This window comes from Crocodylus porosus, unplaced genomic scaffold (assembly GCF_001723895.1).
Source record: "Crocodylus porosus isolate Cpor-Errol unplaced genomic scaffold, CroPor_comp1, whole genome shotgun sequence".
Lineage (NCBI taxonomy): Eukaryota > Metazoa > Chordata > Crocodylia > Crocodylidae > Crocodylus > Crocodylus porosus.
The window spans coordinates 18,538,278-18,557,822 of record NW_017728951.1 but is presented as its reverse complement, the minus strand read 5'-3'; the positions used below and the strand labels follow the sequence as shown (position 1 = coordinate 18,557,822).

Genomic DNA, 19,545 nt, shown 5'->3' with positions numbered 1-19,545 from the left:
GTTGTGCGGGGGGGTAGATTTCTTAGGCTCGTATGCAGCAGGTTTCAGGTTCTGATTTCTAGCTGTTGAACAGTGTTTAACAGCAAAGGGGAGAACGTGTGCATGTGTATTATGTCTGTGTAACGTACATGGTAAAATTATTTGCACAGAAAACATCACGTCACTCTGGCTTTCTTTTGCTTTTTGGTATTTTAACTTTGCAAGCTTTCACTATTTCAATCCTGTTGTGGTTTTTTGGGGTGGCTTGTTTGTTTTTTTGCTGTGAACTCATCGATGTTAAAATTCTTTGTTTTAGGAGGAAATGTTGATTTGTAGCTTGGCTTGTATATAACTATTATGGGTTTTGAAAATGACATTATTTAGCTCGAACAGAATGAGAAGGAGCCTAAATTTCTTTGGAGATGATCCAAAATATCTATCTATGTAAGGTTGCTTACTTGTTGTTTTCGTTATGTTTTGTTAAATAGTCCTCACTGTCGAGTATTTAATATTATGGGACAGGATTCTTCAAAAGCATGGTCCTGGCTTATAGGAGCATCATTGTAGGTAGCCACTGTAAAAATGATTTTTTTTTTTAATTAAGTGATAAAGGCAAAGACTCTTTTTTGTTTTGACTAAACTGTAATAACTACAAAGCAGAAAGGGTCTTGCTTCAGTATTCATAATTAGATTACAACATTTTCCTCCCCTCACATTAATATATGTGATAAAAAGGACACCTATCAATTTAACGAAATATGTACAGTGCTCTTAATTATACAAAAGAGAGGGAAGAAAATAAGCATTTGGGGATTTTTAGAAGCATCTCAGTTTAACTGTTTTTCTTTCTTCAGTTTATTGTATTGTTTCGAGGAGGATCTGATGTTACTTTGGAGCAGAGTGGATACCTTTGCCAGATAGTTAATTTATTGCCTTTTTCTTTCTAAAGAATTGACGTCGTAAAGTACTGTGAAGATGTATATTAGTATCATTCACTATTTAAAATAGCCCAGGAATTCAAATCTTTTCTCGTTTCACGGACCGTTAACGGCACGTAATTTCCACAATATTAATGACAAAATCGTTTGACGTTTTATTTTAAGGAAACCTGTCTTGGAGGTATAGTTGAAAGGCCTGGTTTTTCTGTCTACATTCATTTTTCTTCTTGTAAGATGCCTTGAAGGGTGTGTTTTAAGTTCCACAGTACACGATACAACACAGGAAAACTTTTAGGGTTTGTTTTTTTTAATATTTATCAGGACTTTGTTCATTTTTATGACTCCAGTGTTGCCTTGCGTTGCATAACCGTGTCAGCCCGGGAACAATGAACATTTCTGAAAACGGAAGCGTTCTGGAAGGAGGCTTTGTTACTTGGACATACGCAGGATCAAAAATAACATTGGACACTGATGCACAGCACAGTGCATTGCACTCTGTGAATTCCTCATCTGAAAAAGTGGGAATATGGTGTCCCGTTATACTCCAACTATATATGCAGTAGCTATTATGGAAATAGGCAAAATGCAGGCATGGGGTATATACAACTTTTCTGTTTTTGAAGAGGCTACCAGATTTTAGAAAATAAAGCCTGTGAGCGTAGCTGAAGGCAGCCGACCTCTACAAAATCCACAGGGCTATTTCTCCTGCAGATCATGGCTGGTGCTGAAATATGTGAAATTCATACGCAGAAGCTGAAATGATACAATGTTGTATTTACAGGAACACCATGCTATGCAGGATAAATGATTAACTTCTGTCCTGTCAGAACTGTTACATTAATACTTATCCATGCAGACTAAATTGAGGCTAGCTGTATCGGGACACTTTCGGAGTCACTCATTTGCTCAGAATCACTTTTACCTCCTTCCCTTCTTTTCTAAATTCGAAGTGTAATTCTTTTTTTCCTCGTTCTCACTTTCTCAGCCTGAAAATTGCATCTGTATTTTCCATGTAGTTAGTCTCTGTGATTGGGATTTAGAATACAAGATATGTTTCAGAAAACTATCTTAGAGACCAGGATTTTTATATCTTATTTCTCCAATACGTGCCTTCTGATGCCAGCCCCTCGGGTCGTCCCTTTTACCTTGCTTGCCATTAAAGTGGATTGTATCTATTTGGTAAGCACCTAAAACATATGTGTACGTATTTCTTTCTCCAGATATGTATGCGTGTGCATGTATACGACACACGCGCGTGCACATCCCTCCCTATGTATTGTATTTGTACATGTGCCTTTGCCAGATTGAGAAAGGAATGACATTTCTTCTCTTTTTCTGTTTCTGGTAAAATATAAAATAATGCTCCTTTTATGCTCCAGTGCCTGCAATTTCAGGAAGCCAACCGGTTGTTTTCCATCTGGGAAATCCACCTGTTGATCTAATGGGTTATAATGTTGTGATGGGGTGAAATCGTTGTAGGACCAGGCTGGGTTAGGGCAGGCCGCAACCCACCGAGGCAGGGCCAGCTTGCTTATTCACGTGTCCTGCAGATTAACCAAAAGCAATTCAACCGTTGCCTTTTTGGGGGGGGTGATAGCGGGTTAAGAATGAGCGGGGCAAAAAATGTACCGTGATGAACTTAACTAGAAGCAATTTTTGAAGGCCCTCTAAAGACTCAACTGTGTCTGAATGGGCACTTGTCTGTGCCTGACCTGGCATTGCTGTAGCTCTGCTCAGGCCAAGAAGTGTAGCACTGTTTATATTTTAAAGAAGACTACTGTCCCAGCTTTCATCAAAGTAAGATGGGGAGTGCAGCCTTGAGCCGCTGTTATTTAGCACCCAATAAAGGAATATTCCTAGTGTGACAATTAGTGAAAATCCTGTTTCCTTTTCTTTTATGCTGGCCAGTCTGTCATGCTAATTGTCACCAGATCATTTTATTTCCTTGCCTTTTTGATTAATTTAAGTGGAAGTTTCCTGTGCATCTTTAAAAGGCTCCTGTCCCACTGCCCTCCCCTGCCCTCCTGTCCTCTCCCCCCGCCCCCCAATTCCTCCATCCCCCGTTTTATAGGAATAATACGGAGAATGTCAAGTGCGGGTGGGTGAGAGAACATGTGATGCTCCAAATCTCAGAGGGCACTTAATCTTTTCTTAAATGAAATGCTCAGCCTTGGAAGCCAGGAAGCTGCCTCTCCCTTTAAGAAACTCGCTGTAGAGCAGATTTTGGAAAGCTGGCTGTTTTTTGCTCTAGCAGGTAGGCCCTTGTTTTGTTGGAGCCGTTCTGCAGCCAGGAAGTTGCCATTGAAATAAAGAGAAGGGAAGCAGTTCGAAGTATGCAGAGAGGTTGTGGGGTTGGGGCTTTTTTTGTTGGTTTCCCCCCCCCTTCCTCCTTTTTTTTTCCTATTTTGGTGGGGGGTTGGTTTTTGTCAGGCTCCATCTAGGGGGGGTATTGTCCCCGCACATGGTTGTCAGTGCTCCTGTCATCATTTGTGTGAAGGAAGAAAATGAGCCTTCTTTAGCAGGGAGAGTTCTGGTTATCAATGGAGGCCTTGTCCTCTTTTACAATAGGCAGTTAGCTTAGGGCAGGACCTTAGGCAGAAATGAGCTACATTAAACTGTGAAAGGGCTCAGGCCACTGTATCGGCTATAATGGGGCAAGGGGAAGTAGATTTCAGGAGAAAATGCTTAGTCAGGTGTGAAAACAGTCTTTTTACAAAAATTAACTGCAAGTCGGCTAGCAAAGATGAATAGAATTCAGTCTTCATTCCCAAAGGAAATTCTGCATCTGCATCCTTTTTTTTCAAGCCCCATTTTTAAAAGGAAAAAAAATTAAATTAGTCTGAATTCCTAAAGTTAAAGCCCATTGGTTTTGGTATATTACCTTGTTAAAGTTAACCGTTCCCAGCAAGACCTGTTACTGATGATTGTGACTCTGATGGCAGGGAAGCAGTGGGCTACAGGTGTGCTGGCATGTGGAGCACTTAGATGCCGTTGTAAGAAATCGAGAGAGAAATTTTAATGATATTTGTTAGCCTTTCCAGTGATCTAGTGTGCTGATTAAAAAGTTTTCCTGCTAGACAAAACTGAAGAGCCATCAATCAGCCCTTTGGAAAGCAAGTTCTTGCCTCCTTAGCTGGCGTTCAGCTGTGTCCCAAGGATGTTAATGCCTGTTAATATTTCACTGCTCGCAATCAGCAGAGCTTTAATAGCAGCATCTGGAAAACGCATGGGGATGAGTTGTAAACCTATTTTTAATGTAAACTTGTATTGAATAGTCCTCTTTGCTAGCACAGGGAGCAGTCCCCGGGAGGGCCTAGTAATTCAAGACCACTGTAGACCTTCTGCATCCACCCTGGAGGAGGGGAAAAGGCTGACAAACCCTCTTCTGTGCTGCTTTTGTTTTATTGTACGAGGCTCATAAAGGCACTTTCAGGCCCCATCTTTCTTCTGCAGAAAGGGAAAGCAATAGGGGAGTATTGAAGAGGAGGACATGGCAAAAAAGGCAGGCGGAGCTATAGCTCCATTTGTTTTCACTGTCTCTTGATTAATAGGTTTAGAGGTGAATGGCAAGCTTTCATTCCTCTTAGGTTACCCATAGTGGAGGAAGGGTGGGGGGTCCGGGATACAAGTGCCTAATCAATCTTTCACTTGCCACGTTCCAAATTATGAACAGTGCCAGGGGGTCTTGGACGGTGGCAGGACCTGTCCTGCGAGCCAGCAGAACTTGATGCTTGAAGTACACTCGAAAGGTCACAGGTTAGCCAAGGAGGCCTTTCCTCCGGCTGTGGTCACGTGAACTATGTGTACGGACAAGAAGATTGTAAGCCCTGCTTCTCGCGGTAGGGCCCCTTCCCCTCCATAGTGAACTATTCAACCTATAACTATAGGTATTGACGAATGAAAGGGAGATTCAAGGTTGGGCTGGTTGGCGAGGTGGTAAAGCCAACAGAAGCTGCTGCCCCAGTATTTTTGTCCTTTGTTCTTTTTGTAACACCTGCGTGTTTGTTTTTAACAGGTGCCCTATTGCTATGTCCAGAATGGATGCACTTGTTTCATATGGCGGGATTTTTCCTGACCGTAGCTTTGTGTGTGTGTGCAACGTTTTTATCAGTAGGGCCACGCTATGAGTTGACATACAGGACTTTTGAAGCAACAGAAACATTTTTATTGAAAGCTTTTATTTCTTTTTTGCATATTCAGCAAAACCAAGTAGAATCTCCCTGGTCCTCCTCCTTGAAATTATGATTTTGCCACTCACCATGAAAGGATGATGTGCTTTTAGACTGCTTCCAGTTGTGAAGAAAAAAAGTAGCGCTTTACTTTTAGCTCGGTGCGCCACCACACCAAGCACAGCGCATGCCCAGAAGAGGCATCACGTGAATCTGACCCGGCTTGCCCAAGATCTGTATAGGTCAGGTGCTTCAGTGAAGCTTTTTGGTGCTTTTACGTAATAGCTGATTGAATCGACTATTAGAGACAAGTGCCAAAAAAAACAATGAAGCACCCGATTTATATAGACGCTGGGAGCCAGGTCAAAATAACGTACTTCCTCTTCCAGTAGTGCTGGGGAAGTGGTGGGGGGTGGCGGGGAGGTTAGCATTTTGAGGTTTCTTCCACGCCTGTAGTGACTTTGCAGCTACTAATCAATATTCAGTTCGTATAAACTTTTTTTTGTTAACCTCAGAATCTTCGTTGGAGGGATGTGTTACTTTCCTACCAGACTTGACTTGGATGTACGTGGAACTAGCTTTCATTTAGTTAATGACGAGTTTTTCCCATGCAGCGGATTAATGCATGGTGACTTGCGTACCTGTATGTCAACCATTTCCACCACAGAGCTTCAGATTGTGTCCAGGGAACACCTGTCTGAACTTAATTGAGACACATCCTAACTGCTCTCCCCTTGCCCCTCCTCCTGATAGCTCATTCAGTCCAAAATTCAGCATTGATTTTTATTCATTATTGCCCGAGTCATATTTATTTACGAGTTTCCAAAGTGATGTCAGATTCTTATTTAGAGGCTGGATTGTTGATTCCCCATTGATATAGTTTCATTTGGCTCATTTCAGGCAGGAATAATCAAGGAAAACTAACTCCTTGTCATTGTTAGTCTTTGCCCCTTCCTTCACTTTCCATCTAAAGTGCATCCAAAGTGGGTGGGTGTCTACTAGCAGCTTGCTTGGTGTTCTGTAAATGAGGGATGTTGTTGTGTTCCCATCCCGCTACCACGTGCACTGATGCTAATTAATCTATCCACGTCAATATAGCTTCACCTTCCACTTCGAGCATATTTATGCATGGAACATTTAAGGCTACCAGAGAAGAAATTCCACCGTCTCGGTGGCTTTGCTTTTACAACTACCATAGATAAAGCTCTGCAAAATATACTTTAGAGACCAGTTCTATACTGGTGAGAGGGGATGGGCCGAAATAGTTTAATAAGCGTTTCCTAGCTGTGATTTCTATGATTAACCTCTTCTTCTAGCCACTGGATAGTGTTAGGGGTTGCACTTGTTACTCAGGCGAAGCACCTGTTGACATCCAACAGAGATACAAATGAAGAATTAATTCTGCTCTCAACCACGGTATTGCTGCTTGGCCTTCCTTTTGCTGTTTTTCAAATAAACCTGTTTAAGAGGACCATACTGCTACTTGTAAAGACGAGCTTATTTACTGTGTTTACAGTATAACTGGCAGTGCTTTCCAGCTGTACCTTTTCCTTGTAAATTAAGGCTATTTTTAGCTCCGCTAAGACTCCTCCCTCCCCCACACTTTTTTTTTTTTTTTTTTATGAAGAACAACAAATATAACACAAATGCAGAGGAACCTAAATTGGCTGCAGTGTAGTGAGGTGCAATTGCAGTGCAGCTTGCAAACCGGGAGGATACTTTTTGATTTTTATATATTGTTGTTGTGGGCTCTTTATTTATTTTTAGCAGAGGGCTGTAACTGTAATTCACCCCCAAGCATGATCCCTGGTCTGGGCAAGAACTGAATTCCAATCCTATCAATCAATAATCACATGAGTAATTCCTATGGGTGGGAACAGCTGTCACAAATAAAACCTGCTCAGCTGAAGGAAAGTTTGCAGGGCCAGGCTCAAAGTCCTGCTTTTTATCAGATGGGTGTTAATCAATTGAATAATAATTTGCCTCTTTGTCCTTGACTTACTCCATTTTTTTTGCAGAAGGCTTTGGAGAGTGAGAGTGAGGGGTAGGGGGATGTTGCCCTACAAGTTTGTGTGTGCTACCAAAGCCGAGACCACAGGGGGTGCTAAGTTTGGGACGCCACCTTTGTTCCAAGTTTTGTTGCTTCTGTCAGCTTAGGTCCAACCTTTTCCAAGTTGGTTCCTCATTTTGATTTTTTTTTCTTCAGAATTAATCTCAAAATATAACGCTTACTTGGTTGCCTGTTGGGTTGTAAATAACTGCTATTTCAGCTGGTGATCTGTGCCTTCCCAACTGTGCCCTGCCTAGCCATGCTGGGTGCATCTACCCAAGATGCTTACTACGCATTAGCCTAATGACACTGCACAGTAGTGTGTCACGGCAAAAACCCTGCTAATAGCCTACTGTGCAGTGTTGGTAGGCTGATGTGCAGTTAGCATCGCTAAAAGACGGTGCATCTGCACCACTGAGCAGTAACGCTAGTTACTGCACATTCAGTTAGTATTTTATTAAGGAAGTACTAAACTAAATGGTCAGTGTCTAAGGTGCGTTAATGAACGTGTAGATGCACCCACCATGTGTCGTCCAACAAAGATGCACAGACCTCTTGAGCAGTAGCTCCCTCTCGTCAGGAGTGAGAAGCCGTTGTGATCTGGAGTTTTCATACAGCCGTTTTCCATGAAATGTTCCATGGTGATGACCTGGGGCCTGGTGCTTTGGACAATGTCTGGATGACTTGTAACGTGACTTGTCATGTGAAACTCGTGGCAAAAATTTCAGTCCTGTGTCAGACTTTCCCAGGAAGATTCACTGTGAAGAATTTGCTAGGAAGTTTTTGTTGCCCTTTTGGATAAGGAACCAAATCAAGTCACCCTGATGCAAGTGGATTATGGTCAAATATTGCTTTCAGGGGATTACAGAAGTTTTCACTTAGAGAAAATTTGTTTTCTGGTGTGAAGCCCACAGTATAAGGTACCATGTTATGGCCGTCATCCTTGCTGTGCAGCTACTATTTGACCTGGGATAGTTTATGCAGAGATTTTTAAAATAATTAAATAGTCATGCATAGTAGCACATGCCCAACACTTTCTCTCTCTTTCTTCTTTGACATGCGTGCGGCTTTGCCGTTTGACAAATGAATGAGGCTGCTTGAAAGACATATGTTTGCCAGGTGATGGATTGTAGGTGAGGTTCCCAGTGCTTATGGGGATCTCTTCAAGATACTCGAGTCTACTCCCAAATAGAAGATGTGTCTGATGTTAACCTAATGGTTTGGTTTCGAAATATCAATATGGCTTTTTTTTTTTTTTTTTTTTTTTTTTACTTGGGTCCTTTTCTGTAGAATTTATCACTAACAAAAACCAGAAATAACAAATTGAAATAAAAATAAAAAAGAGAAGCCCAAAGTGTTCACACTTAGATGAGATAGTATTTAGTTTTAAATAACACTGAAAAAATGACTGCAGTTTGCTAACTTGGGTTTGCATCTGTGGTCATGCTTAGGAGTGGGGATTACAGTAGAAATGCTGGCGGACCCTGAACGGTAGTGGCGCTAGTGGGCACCACTGAAGTATCACAACTTTCTTTTAATGTGGTTCCTTTTACTTGATGTTAATGCAACTTGTTCCTTACTTAAAGTAATAAAAGGAAATGAAGACACATTCTAAAATGAAACTTGACTCTAATCCATTCATCATCTAATACTAGCCTCTTTATCTTTGCTGGTACCTAATCTGGTTAAATGTCCCTGTTGTAGGATTTTAGTGAAAATCCTCTATGGGGAATAGGGTTTTTTGCAATTGGATTACTCGCAGTAAATGGTCCAGCAGTTTGCTTGTTTCAGCTTAATTTTTTCTTTGTGATCTTGTAAGGGTAAGTTACAGTTCACCCTGCTTTTTTTTCCCTTTCATTCATTCATTCATCCTTTTTTATTAATATGATTTCTTTTATGCTTTTTGAGATGCACATAATTTTCCAGGACTGAAAATATGACAAGGCAAAACACCCCCTCCTAATATCTGCAAGGGTTTTTTTTCTCTCCAGCAAAGTTTTGATTTCAGTATCTTTATCTACATATTTGCTATGGATTGTATACCTCAGATCATAGTAACACAAGGCATCTATATCCAATTAATTTAATCAGTTTTCTCCAAATTGATAATTGATCAAGTCTCCTACCTATGTAAAAACATGCAGGCATGATGTGTAGCGCGTATGAGAGAAAGCAATATTTCAAAAATACAAGGAATTTTTTATTTTTTATTTTTTTTGTGGTCCAGGGCGTTTTACAAAGAATTGCCGATTTGAAGTGGGGAGAGAAGGGAAAGACATAATAGTCACTGAACATTCAGGTCTCTTGCTTTATTAAAGTCGGGGACTACCTGCATCTGATCGAAGCGTTTATATGCATCACAAAAGGGAAATGTCATTGTCATGTTACACCTCTGGACAATAGATTAATGCCATTTTGTTTCCAAGATTTTGGTGGCTGACTGGACAGCATTGTTAACACAGGGTGTTCCCCACCCCCACCCTTTTTTTTTTTGTGTCTCTTGACAGTCTAACAAAGTGCCAGTTGTGCAGCACCCACACCATGTACACCCTCTTACACCGCTTATCACATACAGCAATGAGCACTTCACACCAGGAAACCCTCCTCCACACTTACCAGCTGACGTAGATCCAAAAACAGGTAGGTGGGAAGTGGTGGGGTGGTCTTCATGTTGTTTCTTGGTGGGGGAAATGCGATGTGGTGGCAAGCCAACAGGCTTTGGAGGGAACCCAAGAGAGGATTCGACGGATTCCTAAACCGGTGAGCCTGCTGATAGAAACATGTTGAGCTCAATGCCATAAAGCACCTGGACTCCTGCACTTGGGGTCATTTGCAAGTGCATTTCTGTGTGAGCACACCCCCTCGGTGGTAGTTAGCTCTTATAACTCATACTCGATTTGAATGAGTGACCCAGGGAGTTAAACATGTACATCCTGTGATCTGCACTTACTGAGTTGCAGCTGGAATTTTAAAGGTGATGGTTGCGGCCAATTTCAAAATGAATCTCTTTAATTCCCCAAATCCCATCGTTTCTGTGTCAGGAGTTCAGCCATTTTTTCTCTTACAACGTTGAATTTCCATCCGCCCTCCCCACGGCGTTCCAGCCACAGACTTGCAACTCTTTTCCCAAACGTAAGTCTGTCCAAGCCTCGGTTCAACTTGAAGGGCAATCTTCTTGAATACAGAGCCATGTAAAACCCTGCCTGGATTTACTGGTGTTGCAAAATAGAATTTACATGCTATTCCAGCTCTGTAAAAAGTCTCTGTTTCACAGGGGGGCCCTGGAGAAGTCAAATAGTGTCAGTCTTCCTGCTCCAAGCTGCATTGAGTTCTCCGCGACAGTGGTTTTGTTTTTTGTTACTCCAGAGCCCGGCTCCTTAATTAAAAAGTAAATTTGAAACTGAATTCACATCCGAGTTTGTCAAAAGAATTGCTCTGTGTTGTGTCTAACGTGTGCAGATAATTTATCTGAACTCCAGCCCATGAATGAAGCAGGACATTAGCCGGTTTTCACTCCACGCACCACAATTGAGGCCTCCTTTTAATTGTACTTAATGTTAACTTTGCATGGCTTAAAAGGAGACCATCAAGCCATCCCTGGGTATTGCAAGTGAATGGCATAGTCAACCACTTATTTAAATAATGGTAGTACAGGGAATAGCTTTTAAACGGTTATCGTAAAACATATGATTAACGTCTGTAGACTGTTTACTTTTCTTCTGTGAACAGTCTTTCAAGTGTGCAAATAGCTCACTGTATGGGTAAAGCCCAGTTAATCTGTTTGGTTTTTGTAATGGAGAAAAAGCAGTGTCTGCATGAAAATGTCACACAAGGAGATTTAATTTAGAGATTAAAAGCTTCCTGAGTGACTTAAAAAAAAAATAGTTTCTAGCAGTGAATACGGTGCCCCTTCCTTTTAACGCTCTCTGTTTTAACTCTGCTTCTGCTATGCCGTTGAGCTTTGGCTTGCCAATTTGAAGGACCCAGTCCTGTAACCCTTACTCACCTGAGTAAGTCATCTCGACCTCAGAAGCAAAGGTTGCAAGGTCAGGCCTTAAACTTGGAGCTGAATTCCTTTAGTGCTCTGAATCCGCACAGCAGAGAGACCACAGTATCTATCCCCCCTCATTTTATCGGACACCCTGAGGACTTTGTCTCCTCACCTTCAGGATTTTAGTGTGGAAATATTTTAAAAAAAAAAAAAAAAAAAAAAAATGCAGATGCCCCAAAGTGGAACCATTTGGAAACAGAAGAATATTGCAGCTAAAAGGGTTTATTTTGGAGATGCCCAAGGAAAAGGGTCAAGTTGGTGACACCAGGAAGGGGGTGCTTGTAGGTGGGCGTGGGGAGTGCATTTGGGGCTGCCTCCTTTTCAGCACTTTGGGAGGAAACCCAGAAGAGCCATAATGCAGAGGCCACCTTTTTAGGGGTGTTTTACACATTTTCCAGCACAAAAGGAGTTAGACAATCGCTTAGACAGTGCTTCAGTACCAGGGAGAGGGGAGAAAATTGTAACTCTCTCTGAATCCCATTTACTTATGTACCACAAAGTACATCCAGGCAGGAGGGGGGTAGTGTAGGTGAAGTCGAGGGGCCAGCCATGGCAAACAAGAAGCCAAGTCATTACCATCTTTATGGTATAAAAGTGTATAAGAGTTTCTGTCTCTTTTTCCTTCCTTTCTGGACGCAATATTTATAATAAATTTTCCTCTTCCATAGGAATTCCAAGGCCTCCGCATCCTCCGGATATATCTCCCTATTATCCATTATCGCCAGGCACTGTAGGACAAATCCCCCATCCGCTAGGATGGTTAGTACCACAGTAAGGAGTTCCATTTTTTTTATTTCCATTTTGGTTTATTTGATCTGCATAATTTCTTATGTTTTAAAAAAAAAAAAAGTATGTGTATGTATGTATAGAGATAAGTATATTTGCCAGCTGCCACTTTATGATGCGAGTGAATCAATGACCGCTCAATAAAGATTAAAAAGAACAAGGGCTCCAGTACCAAGCCATATGGTATTAAGCAAACATTGGGCATTAAAACACCACTTCAGATATTGTCTTAACTGTCTATTGGCTTGAAGCATGAAGGGTTATCATAACCCCTCTGCTGAAGCAGATCCTTCTTTATAGATATCCTTTGGCTGCCTAGTCTAAATTTTAGCAGCCCCTAAATTTTGTTTCCATGGTGGCTTCTGAAGGCTTTCAAAGCTTAATTTTAATAGCACGCATATTAATATAATATAATGTTATAATGATAACTGTATTGCCGTCTCTGTTATAAGAGCCCTTGGGGGGGGGGGGTTCTGTGGAAATGGGTAGGGCCTTAATTTAAGTTGGCAAAAAAAACATTCTGGGATGAAATGTGGTTGAAAAAGTAGAAGCTGCACAATGGCTTGCTTGTGCAGGGGGGGCGGGGGGCGTTGCCCCAAGAAACATGAATTTGTGCATGTTAAAAACTGGCCAAGAAAAAAGAAAGTGGCAAAAAGTAACACTTATTTTTCTTCGACACACTGCTTTGCAATAGCAGGTCTTGTAGGGAGAAAGAATTCCTCAGGTGAAACGCTATGAGGTTTTGGTCACCCGTGCCTCAGTATTTCTATCTCTAAAATGGGCTTAATTCATTTTCTCAGAGCTTTTTTTGAAGTTTAATTGATTAAATGCATTTCAGCCACATTGATGCCCTTGAACGGAAAGTTTCCTGCACTATTAATGCTCATTTGTTTTTAACGCAGAGTGTCTTTCCCACATACAAGGGTGTTGCAGACCTCACTGCTTTTGAGAAGCTTAGTGCTATTTATCTTTTAGGGCTAGGTTGCCCAGGGCCATGAGTACTTCATTGTACTCCAGGTTGTTTGACTAACTGTGCTGAAAATATATCTTTGCTAGTCATGAAGTTCAACACCTTCTTGAGGAAATAGGGTTTTTACTGGGAGTTGCACGTTATGGCAGAAGGCAATCAACTTCATATGTACCGGTGGGCAGACAACATGACTGGCCTCTCTTCCAGCCAAGGGCATCCCTGGACCTGAATATGCGTAAATGTGGATTTAGGAGATCCAGGACTCGGATCTTAATGGCCTGCTTCTCAGAAGCAGAGGGGTATCAGGCAGTAAAGGGCTTTTCACTCATTGGGCTTGAAAATCGCCCATTTCCCAGAGCTCAACAGAAGGGCGAGTTTCAGCAGAAACCGAAGCCAGAGGCATTGTGCTGTCTAAATCAAGATCCTGCACATTTGAGGTCGTCTGTCATGCAGTAAGCCCACAGCAGGTCTAGGATGACAGGCTGCACACTGGTACACCTTGGCTGCTTTTTTTTTTTTTTTTTTTTTTTTGCTCGCAGTGCCGACTTGCAGTGCAGCCAACCCGTAGCGCGCTCATGTAGCTTCTTGGCTCAAGTTTGCATGAGGAAGAAGGAACCCTTTAAAGACAAATCTATTCAGCATGTGGCAGAAGGCTGTACTGCTAAATCTGGGAGGTAGATGAAAATCCCTTTCCGTGCCAACCATTGCTAGGTGGGCCTTTACGCTTCCATCTAGCGGAGCCTTATTACGTCTTGGCACAATAACGTTTTGTCTTAGTTGACATCCACTGCATTCATATGCATGTTGCTGAAGGACTTCGGGGCCACTTTTCCTAAGGCGTATGGCAGTATCTGCCTGTGTGCTGGGAAGGTCTACAACACCAGCTTATTCTGCAGGGCTTCTCGTTCTTCCCATAACTTAACTTGCAGTCTTTGTGCATACCATCAGCCTTTGTGCAGCCTGCATATGCAAACCGTCTTTCAAAATCAAGTCCTTTTTTATTTTTTTATAGCAATAATACGGTCATCCAAGACTGTGTGAGGTTCCTTTCCTTCCTTTCCCCGTGATAAAAAGTTTTGGCCCAGCTCACCTAAACTGGTCTGGATACCTCAAAGTATACACGCACACAAAAAAAAGTATCCTACCCACTCAGCTGATACATTTGAAGGACAGATAAAAAGAATTAGCCAGCACAGACAACCCTCTATCAGGAAAAGTTGTGTGTCTTTCATGAGGATGCTGTTTTGCATGTTGCTGTATTTTTTAATTATTGTAATGAGGTGTGATTGTCTATTGGTTACCCACAATACTTCTTGGGGACTCTCCCCCGGTAACTCTTGTCAACACTTGTTAATCTGACAAAAGGCTACAAATTAAGCTCTGTTAATTTAATGTTTTCTCACCGAGATCTAAATACCGAAAGAGGCCCAAAGCGCAACTGAAGTCCTTTGATTCACTGTACTTTATTTTGGTATAAATTTACATTCATTATTGTTTTCCTTTGGATGTGTAGCCCTCAATTAGTGTGATGGCTCCATTAAAGCAAGCGAGACTTCGCCTTTAATTATTACAACAAAACACCTAGTTTCAGCTTGGGGAGAGGGTCTCTATTGACATAAGCAGAGGTTATAAAATTTAATTAGCCATTCCTATCAGATTTATGGCATTCAAATTGTTCTGTGTTTCTTTCCTTTGATCCTTGCTGTACAATCCCCAAGATTTTTGTTCTGATCAAATGAGAATAAAGCTTACTGTGCAGAGAGAAGTTTTTTTTTTTTTAATCCTTTTTTCTTTCTCTCACTCTTTTTTCCGGCCCCCCCCCCCCTCCCGCTTTTTTTCCCCTCCCTCCTTCTTTCCAGGCAAGGTCAACCAGTTTATCCAATCACGACAGGGGGATTCCGGCATCCTTACCCAACAGCTCTGACTGTCAATGCTTCCATGTCAAGGTGAGTTCACACTACTGAGGTCCCGAATCAAGGGCAAATGTAACTCCTCTTAACGTTCTCTGTTGAGAAGCATGTTTCATCTAGAAAAAAAGTAGCTCCTGAAAACATCTGGTTAAGCAGTCATTTTTAGTTTGGTAAAATAGTATCTGCTCACCTGAGGATAATGCGGGAGTCTCGGTAACAGCAGCATCAAGGTTTGGGGGTGGGAAGGGGGGGGGGAGAAGGGAGCGTATTATTTTGAAAGGCCACTAAAAGAGAAACAGAGTACAATATGACGTTGAAAAAGCGAGGAGGAGAAGTCATGACACGTTTTGCTTCCTCAGTGGCTATCATTCAGAGCCGCGCTCTGTGCAAGACAGAGGAGGGTGCAGGGTGTGCTATTGTTATTCAAGCAGAGTTGGAAGGAAGGTTATTGTGCTATTTTTTTCCCCCCTTGCAAAGCTCAAAACGCTGATAGTCAACATAAAAGGACCTGCCTGACCCTCAAAAGCTTCAGAAGTATATATTTCTCCCCCTCCATACCTCCAATTAATTCCAGCTAATTTTCCAGGGGCTCCTAGTTTTATTTACAAACTGGTTGGCAGCACTATGTTTAAGTAATCACTAATTGCTCCTAATGATAGTTTTATTTTCTGTTCATCTGATTTTCAGTCTGGTTAATTAAATCGGTGGAGGTTTAGACTTTCCTGATGGGCTGAAACAGCTAATCCATTTTGATGATGGCACATAATTAAATTAGCATGCATTACATAGCAAGGGTCCACGGCTCCCCCCTTCAGCCCCTCCCTTCCCTCACTGCAGCTAATACATGAAGGTTAGAGTACAGCAGAAGATTTGAGGAGACAAAGGTAACTCCTGGAGTAGTAGAAACCTGTAGCCAGGGCTTGTGAGTGACTAGGGAGAGTGTGTGCGCGCATGTGGGGTTTTTTTTAAAAAAAGAAATGCAGTTATAAATGCAGACCTGAGCCTATGGCTCCCACAGATTTTTAAAACAAGGTAAAAATGGAGACCTGAAAATCTAAATTTTGTTTAAAAGGACCCAATGTAGAGTAAAATCCATGTCGCCATGTCGGGGGGGGGGAGCTGCAGCATTTAAATAATCCCCCTCTTCAGTCCTCACCATATAGATATAAAAAAGATTTTAAGGCATGGGGTGAAGCTGGATTTTAGGCTAATTATTATTACTTAGGCTAGTCTCCCTTTTGGGCAGGGGAGGAGGGGGAAGGTGTCTGTATTCCCAAGACAGACCTTATGAAAGGTATCTAGTTAAAAAGAGTACACAGCAAATTAAATACATTATTGTGGTAATGGGACGACAGAAGTACAGGTCTATTATACTTATGGCAGTTATAGGAAATGTAGGCTCCTTGCCCTGTTCCAGCACACCCTTTGATATTCATTCCATTCAGCAGCAGGGCCAGGACTTCTCAGAATTAAGTGATGGGTCATTATACTTTAAACACCATGGAGAAGCCTAGATTGGCAATTAAACAGCACTTGCTGACACTCGCTTGTGCCACCCTGTGACCCCCTTTAGATTGAGATGTTGGAGCTCGGGGCCCTCAGCCTGCTAAATTGGTAGCAGGCACTTCTCCTGACGAGGGCTGGCTCTGAAATCTGCCGGCTTCAAAGGGAGCAAGATCATGTATAAACCATAATGTGGGTGCACCGTGGCTCAAAAAATAAGGCAGGAATAGATGAAATGTTACAAGTGCAAGGGGAAAATGAGAGAATAATGACAAATCTAATGCAACTCAAAGCAGAATTGTTGCACAGAAAAATGCATCCCACTGCTTGTGCATAAAATCAAGGCAGGCAGATGACATCCAGTTAACAGAAACATGTCAACAGTGAAGTAAAGTGAGAGTGAGTAAGAGAGAAGCCCCTGAGACAGCCAGGAACAAAAAATTAGTTGTCCTTAACAAGTTAAGGCTCATCATTATATTCTGGCTTGGAGCCATAAAAGCAGACAGGGGTATATAATGAGCTGCTTAGAATTTTTAGGGTGTTTATTGCAATTCGTGGAATACTTGCCTGCAAAAAGGAATGTCTTAGGCAAAGGTGTGTGTGTACGTGTATATGTATACAAAAAAAAAGACAGTATATGTACACACACACCAAGATACACATTTAGAAATATTTATTCATAGTTTTAGCCTAAAAACCTCTTTTCCATTTAACCTTCTATGGGGAAAACTCCATGAACCGACAACACAACTGCACAGTTTTCTCACGCATACCATCCCAAGTATGCACAGGTATGTAAAGCACACACATATGTACTTGAGCTTTGTGAGTCTAGTTTTTCTTCTCGGGTAGTTCACACATAATCCTGGTGTTTCCTCATGAGCTCACCCAAGTATCCTCAAGTTTCTGCAGAGACGCATGGCATGTATAACCACGCTCTGTTTTCAAAAGCCCTGCAGTATCTAAGGCACAGTAATGGAGAGGGGTTTTGAATTTGTAATGCAAGTGGCTGCGAAATTCATTAGCTACCCTCTCTCCACCTGTAAATGCTGTGGAAGATTCCTGGTTGAAACGCGCAGTTATCTGCCCTGTAATACTGACTTTTCATGCAGGAGTGGTTTTCTCCACAACATATTCACAAAGAAGCTTGCAAGCCTAATGATCCCAGTCTGCAATTAATGGTACACTGTATAAATAGTTATTAAACGGGGTCAATCATTTTATTACAAGGTCAGCTGTCATTCTAGTGTCTAGTGGTTTCTTAGCCATCTATAACTCTTCCTACTCATCTACTTATAAGATGACCACCCACAATACTCCTAAGTTTCTGACATCATCTGAGCATTTATTACTCCCTTTAAGCACTTTATAAATATATCCTTAATAAAAACTGTGATCAGCTTAACATGCTAGTGGGCAAACAATACATTCACCTCTAAAGAAGCAGCCAGGGAGGGGAAATTGGTCAATGATTTAACAGTACACAGCAACGTTGCATAGCAATTAAGCAGTGGCAGTGAAGAATACCTTTTGTAATTGAAATTTCTGGGGGAAATTTAGCTTTGCTGAATGTAATTACGCAAGCTGGAATTTAGCCAGGACCTCCTAGGGAACACTCCCCCACACTTCCAGACATGTGACTGGAGAAATAAAGATGGGTCTGATCTGAAGTCAGTGGAAGTGCCCCATTGACCCAGGGTTGTGGACCAGGCTTTGAACAATATTTAAAAACCAAAAACATAGGTAGGTGCCCGCTAAGGCCAAAGTTCGCTTTAATGGTCGGCTACTTTTTTCTGCTCCTTTGTATTTGCAATTCCTCTCCAAAGGAAGCCATTTGTCCTATTCAACCACAAATAGAAATTGCTCACAAACAGAAAACATATCTTGGATTGATTGATTTCCTCTCTTCCCCTTCCCCCCCATACTTTTGTTGAAATTTCATAAATTTCACAGACATTAGGGCTAGAAGGGACCTCACAAAATCATCGGGTCCAATTTGGCTTCGCTTGAAATATTCTGCCCCACATGGTGGGGTGGGTATGTTTAAAAAAAAAAATCGAATCGTAATGCCCCCGCAATCCTGAGTTTTTAACAGAATGGAGAACTCAAAGCAACCAACTGGATCACTTAACTCAGTGATCACAGACTTTTGGATCATATAACCCCTTTCATAAACTGGCCAAGTTGTATCTTAAAAATAGTTAGGTTTCTTGCCTCAACCATTTCTTTTAGGAGGCCCCTCCAACAACCTTGCTGTTCAGCTCAGGAGAAGCCTTCTTCCCATATCCAGACTTATTCATTCCCAATTAATAGCTATTTATTCTTTTGCCAAACTTGTCTTTTATCTTCTTCCTCCTTGGTGTTTCCCCTCTGCTAGAGGTTGACCTTATCCTCTTTTGTGGGAGGTCCAGTCTCCTCTTGTAAGACTTCCCTCCATTCCCCTGGTCATCTTAGTAGCCCTTCACTGCACCTGTTCCACTTCAAATTCAACTTGACTATGCATGACCTGAATTCGATACCATATTTTTCACTTTTGTTGAGAAGAAGTATCTGTTCTTGGTTGGATTTTATTCACAGAGCTAGCATTACTTAGACTTGTTTAAAAAATGTATTTAGCCATTCACCGTACAATCTATCTGTCTCTAGTTTTTGGGACCTGCTTGGAGTGTTTCTCAACCAGGGTGTCAGGAGTTCCTTTTTAAGGGTCGTCCTCAATATTAGCACTATAACATGTGAAAACACCTGTACATGATTCACAAAATAAACCCAGGGATTTCAAATGAGAATCCAGAGGCAAAACCATTCTGGCCTGTTCTGGTCTTTCTGAGTTGTTAGCAACAAAAGAATTGCTCTGTTGTTTCTCTGTAGTCCAAAAATGAATGAAAGCTGAGAGGTGGCATTTTCCAAGGTGTGCCTTGAGTCTGAAAAGGTTTAAACCACTTGGCAAGGAGATTGAGCATAGACTCTCACCATTCCCTTTGACTTCAGTGGGGGCAGGATTTTGCCCTAGGTTTTCACCTCATCCATTTAAAAATCCCTTCCCTGCAATTCCCACGTGGTGGTTTTATTGTTATCATGTTAGGGTCCCAGAGGCTGCAAACAAGATCAGGCACAGCTGTGCTTTGCAAACGTATAGTAGAAGGGTGTTTCTGGAGCTTGCAGCCACAATAGATAGGGGAGAAGGGAGAT

The 19,545-nt window shown here is 41.7% G+C and overlaps 1 protein-coding gene across 28 annotated transcripts in view; it reads left to right on the top strand.

Moving 5' to 3' along the window:
* The window catches only part of TCF7L2 (transcription factor 7 like 2), a 200,857-nt gene that overhangs the window by 160,433 nt on the left and 20,879 nt on the right, over nt 1–19,545 (top strand). For 21 of the 28 annotated variants that reach the window (XM_019555930.1, XM_019555937.1, XM_019555938.1 and 18 more), the window contains exons 4-7: nt 9,644–9,776; nt 11,856–11,958; nt 14,803–14,889; nt 17,115–17,147. In XM_019555930.1, coding sequence (XP_019411475.1) covers nt 9,644–9,776; nt 11,856–11,958; nt 14,803–14,889; nt 17,115–17,147 — 356 coding nt within the window. The remainder of the gene's footprint in view (nt 1–9,643; nt 9,777–11,855; nt 11,959–14,802; nt 14,890–17,114; nt 17,148–19,545) is intronic. The other 7 variants (XM_019555936.1, XM_019555933.1, XM_019555940.1 and 4 more) reach the window with 3 other exon arrangements.